The sequence below is a fragment of the Physeter macrocephalus genome, chromosome 15, assembly GCF_002837175.3.
Source record: "Physeter macrocephalus isolate SW-GA chromosome 15, ASM283717v5, whole genome shotgun sequence".
Taxonomy (NCBI): domain Eukaryota; kingdom Metazoa; phylum Chordata; class Mammalia; order Artiodactyla; family Physeteridae; genus Physeter; species Physeter macrocephalus.
The window spans coordinates 21,488,938-21,493,918 of record NC_041228.1 but is presented as its reverse complement, the minus strand read 5'-3'; the positions used below and the strand labels follow the sequence as shown (position 1 = coordinate 21,493,918).

The window sequence follows — 4,981 nt, the reverse complement described above, 5'->3', positions numbered from 1 at the left end:
TCTTCATTAATCAAGTTGACCAAGTAATTTCTAAACTTTCGGTCAGCTTTGTACCTCCCTGTTAGTAGCCCAGTATGTCGTTCTCCTACCTCAGAGACTATAGACATTAAAAGCGTTCTTAGAAGTCATCTAGTCCTGCCAACCTATTTGACAGTGAGGAAGCTGAACCCAGGTTTCTTGGGGAGTTGCTCAAGGTCAAATGGCTTGGGTGAGGGGCAGAAGTAGCACTCTAGTTTAGGGACACTGACTCTTGGAAAACGAAGCTCTTGAATAAGTCCTCCGGAAACACTCCTTGCGAGTGATTTAGGATGGTCTCCAAGAGAAGAGGAAATGCAAAACGATGGGGACTTTTTGCCCTGACATTTGGCTTTTCAGTGGGAGTGGTCCTATGGCGGGAATGTGTGCGGGAGGTGAGGGGGAGTGCAAGAATATTTGAACTTCAGGCAGGCGACCTGAGTTCCAGTGATAGTTTTGACACTAAAGAACCACGTGCCCTTAGTAAACGTGCTTAACTTCTTTATAGGAAGGCAATCACTACAAACCTGCCCAATAAATAGTCGCCCAATATACTTTGGTCGCTTTCTTCCCTCATTTGAGAATTATTAACATTAAAGGGAAAAATATAAGGTATATTACCTAGAACAGTGCCTAGGACATATTAAGGCTCAATATTTCCACTGATTATTATTATATCAAGGATTTTTCAGATGCCGTGCCAGGTTACGCGCAAGAGACAGTGTGTATTTTTTTTAACCTGGACCATGACTGCGCATGTGCGCCTCTATCGCGCACTCAGTCGTTTTCCCACTTACGCGCAAGCTCCGCCCCCGAGGGCGTGTCCCTTAAAGCGCGGGCACCGGGTAAAGCGCGCTCTCGTTTGGGAGTGACGTAAACCAGGCCCACAGATGGGGCGTTTGCTTCCGGGGCCAAGGGTTCTTCATTTCCGGGAGAAGCCCGTCTTGCCGGTAGCGGGCTGTGTGGGGGAGTTCGCTGCTGCTTTCTGGTCCGGTGGCTCGCTCCGGGAAAGCCAGGCATGAAGATCACGAGGCAGAAACACGCCAAGAAGCATCTTGGCTTCTTCCGCAACAATTTTGGGGTCCGCGAGCCGTACCAGATCCTGCTGGACGGCACCTTCTGTCAGGCGGCTTTGCGGGGCCGCATCCAGCTGCGGGAGCAGCTGCCCCGCTACCTCATGGCGGAGACTCAGCTGTGCACCACCAGGTGGGCCTGGCTGATTCGGGTGGAGGCGCGGGGGCCCCGCGGGTGCGGTAGAGGCGAGGCCGCTGCTCGCAGGCATCCATTGGGAGCCCTCGAGGGGCAAAGCGCGCGCCCACGAGGAGTTGACAGTTCAGCGGGGCCGCTAAGGAGTGTGGGCGAGTATCTGCCAAGTAGATAGACAGTATAAGGTCCGGAGAGCATTCATCTTTGCCTGGAGGATAAGAACACGTGCTTTGCCGTTCGACCTGGTTTCCAGTATTGGGCCCAGTTCTACCAGCTTTGTGATTTCGGGCAAGTTACTTAACCTCTCTGAGCCTTGGATTACTCATTTGTAGAAAAAAGCTCGTAACTACTTACAAACTTGCTATAAGTCGGACGAGGTATAGTATATGTAGAGCGTTTATTGGTATCTCAGACCTATATCCTCTAAGTCATTGCTTGTTCTTTGCATAGCTTTTCCCAGTTTAAGAATTTCTCAAGCTTCACAACTGCCCCATGATGTAATATCTTCGATTGCCAGAAAGATAAGTCAGGACTCGATGTTTCAAGAACTTTGTGCAAGGTCATTTGTTTATTCAGCTGTGTTTATTGAGCACCAGCCATACGCCAAGCACTGCTCTAGCCAGAGGATAACTTGGTGAACAGGATGATCTCCCAGCCCGTATGGCCAGCAAAGTGCATAAGTCAACCTCTAATTGGTGTGTTTTGACCCCTAGTTTCCTCACTTCTTCAAAGTGTGGGAACACCTAAGATGGAATCTTGGGGGGTTTATTGGAGGAAGGATGGAATCAAGGAAGGTTCCACAGAGGAGATAACTTTTGAGCCCAGTCACGGTTCAGTTCTGAGGGGAAGGACATTTTTTGAGTGAAAAGAGAAGTGACTTGTAGGGACCTCTTGAACAAAGGAGTGGAGTGGAGTGGAGTTGTGAAATGCCAGGGAAAGAGATTAGAGCACAGCGAATATTTGGGAAAGAAGCTGGGAAGAAGATAAGTTGAGGCTGCATAATGAAAAACTACTATTCATAAACTTAGTTTAGTTTTTTTTTTTCCTTTGTAGAATATTTCCTTTAAAAAGTGAACAGAGAAAATTTAAATGACCAATAATACCACACCAGTGACTTACCACTGTTAGCATGTTGTGTATCATCCAATTCTTTACACACACACACAACACACACACGAATGGGCTCTTACTCTGCGTGTGATATTAATGGCCTGCTTTTCTCACGTAACACTACTCCATGAACAGCCTTCTATATTCAGAACTTCATGTGGGTTTCATTCAAGCAGAGCCTCAAATGGGTCATAGATGCCCCGTAAGTTTTGATCCCCATCTCCTTCAGAGCTGCCAGACAAGTCCTCAGATGGTTTGTGCCCCAGAGTTTATTGCTTCTGGCTACAAGCCTTGTCCACTTACCCCTGTCTGCCATAGAAATATTAACATTTTTAATACAGGGCTGTAATATTAAAAAAGGTTGAGAAGTACTGCATGAAATTATATTCTGCAGCATTTTTCCCCCTAAAGAATTTATTTTAACTTCTGGGATATTTCATACATACACAAAAATAGAATAGTATAACAAAACGTCTATCACCCAGTTTTTGCAATTATTGACATGGCCATTCTATTTTTTTTTGGCTCCCTCGGGTGGGTCTTAGTTGCGGCATGTGGGATCTTTCGTTGAGGCGCGCAGGCTTCTCTCTAGTTGTGGCTCGTGGGCTTAGTTGCCCCGCGGCATGTGGGATCTTAGTTCCCTGACCAGGGATCAGACCTGCGTCCCCTGCATTGGAAGTGATTCTTAACCACTGGACCTCCAGGGAAGTCCCGACATGGCCATTCTTATTCATTTAAGAATAAGTTACTGCTAGTTTATTTTAAAGCATATTATTGTCAATTCTTGGTGTGTTTCAAGAGATAAATGCTATCAGACCTGATAAGTATCTTCTAGAAATGATAACTGCAGCTATGTGAAGGGTAAGTTGGAGAAGCAAGAGAATGAATACAGGCAAACCCGTTTTGTGGTTGTCTAGTCAAGAAATAATGGGAGCCTGAACCTGAGAGAGGAGAGGTGGGAACTTCCACAAGGAGATGTTACAGAGGTAGATACCAGAGCTGAGATAGGACTACCACTGATGGGGTAGGGGCAGGGGTAGGAGTGAGGAAGCAAAGGTTAAATAGGATTTCTGATTTCGAAACAGTATCTGAGAAGATAATAAATTCAAAGAGATAGCAAGCCCTGGAGAAGTCTGGAGGCAGGAAAGTAGTTTGATTTTAGACATCGTGAATTTGACCAAGAGCTGATGGCGGGCCATCCACAGGAAATATTCAATAAGTAGTTGGCAATTTAGGCCTGAAACTCAAAATGGAGTTCAAAATGGATGACTTTAGAAAGCAAAATCTCTTTAAAAAAGCAAAAACTAATGGTGTGATAAAGCGGGTGAGGCAAGGTGGAGTCAGGCAAGGGCTGGCTAAGGTTGAGAAATCTTTGACTTAGTAGTTCTCCTAATTTTTAAGAGGAAGTAACTGGGGAGCTTATTAAGATGCTAATGTTTGACTCCACAAGGGGTTCAGATTTGGGGATGAGAAAGGAGCTAGAAATTAATATCACTGTGTCATTCCGATAGGGGTAGTTTATAGATGACACTTTGAAAAACATTTCCTGATATTAGTATGAAAATGCAAAGTGAAAGAAAGTTGTGATTGTTTTTAAACACGCTGGTGACTTGAGAATGTTTACTTTTCTAAGCTGAAAATATTCTGAAGGTGCACCGATTTGCACTTGAAGGAGAAGCCTGTAGCACTGTGGTTGGTGCAAAGTATCTATCATCAAACTACTTAGATTCACATTTCAACTCTACCTCTTATTAGTTGTTTGAATTTGGGCATGTTACTTGAAATCTCTCAGAATGAGGTGTTCTAAAATAAGGATAATTTTACAGTAAGCTGCCCTCATACTGTATAGCACAGGGAACTGTACCTTATGCACTGTGCTAATCTGAATGGGAGGGAAGTCCAGAAGGGAGGGGATATCTGTATGTGTGTGGCTGATTCATTTTGTTTTGCAGTGGGAGCTAACACAACATTGTAAAGCAACCATACTCCAAGAAAAATTAATAAAAATAAATAAATAGAATAAAAGTAGGAAAAAAAATAAAGTTGCCCAACTTTGTAGGGCTGTTTTGAGATAAGCAAGAATTTATGTAAAGGCAGTTAGCATGCTGCCTGCACATCATAAAAAAAGATGCTCAGTACATGTTAACTGTTTATTATGTTCCTCCTACTTGGTGTATGCATTTTTCGGGTCTTTTAAGAGTGAAATGCTTAATGTATGGTTTGTAGTTTAAAAAGAAGAATTGAATATTTTTTTTTTATAATTTATGTGAACAACAGATACGCGTCTGTTATAATTGTGAGCTGCTAATAACTTTTTTTTTCAGGTGTGTGTTAAAAGAGTTGGAAACATTGGGAAAGGACTTATATGGGGCAAAGCTGATTGCACAAAAATGCCAGGTTCGAAACTGTCCCCATTTCAAGAATTCAGTGAGTGGATCAGAATGTCTGCTTTCCATGGTTGAAGATGGGAATCCTCACCATTATTTTGTGGCAACACAGGTGATACCACTTTTGTTTTTTTTTTGTTTTTTTCGGTATGCGGGCCTCTCATTGTTGTGGCCTCTCCCGTCGCGGAGCGCAGGCTCCGGACGCGCAGGCTCAGTGGCCATGGCTCACGGGCCCAGCCGCTCTGCGGCATGTGGGATCTTCC

General features: G+C 44.2%; 1 protein-coding gene across 1 annotated transcript in view; it reads left to right on the top strand.

Annotated features, from left to right (window-relative positions):
- The first annotated feature begins 931 nt into the window (after nucleotides 1–931).
- Nucleotides 932–4,981, top strand: part of UTP23 (UTP23 small subunit processome component) — a 7,437-nt gene continuing 3,387 nt past the window's right edge. The window contains exons 1-2 of the mRNA XM_024129433.2: nucleotides 932–1,221; nucleotides 4,656–4,830. Of these exons, the coding sequence (XP_023985201.1) occupies nucleotides 1,034–1,221; nucleotides 4,656–4,830 (363 nt within the window). The 5' untranslated portion in view covers nucleotides 932–1,033. The remainder of the gene's footprint in view (nucleotides 1,222–4,655; nucleotides 4,831–4,981) is intronic.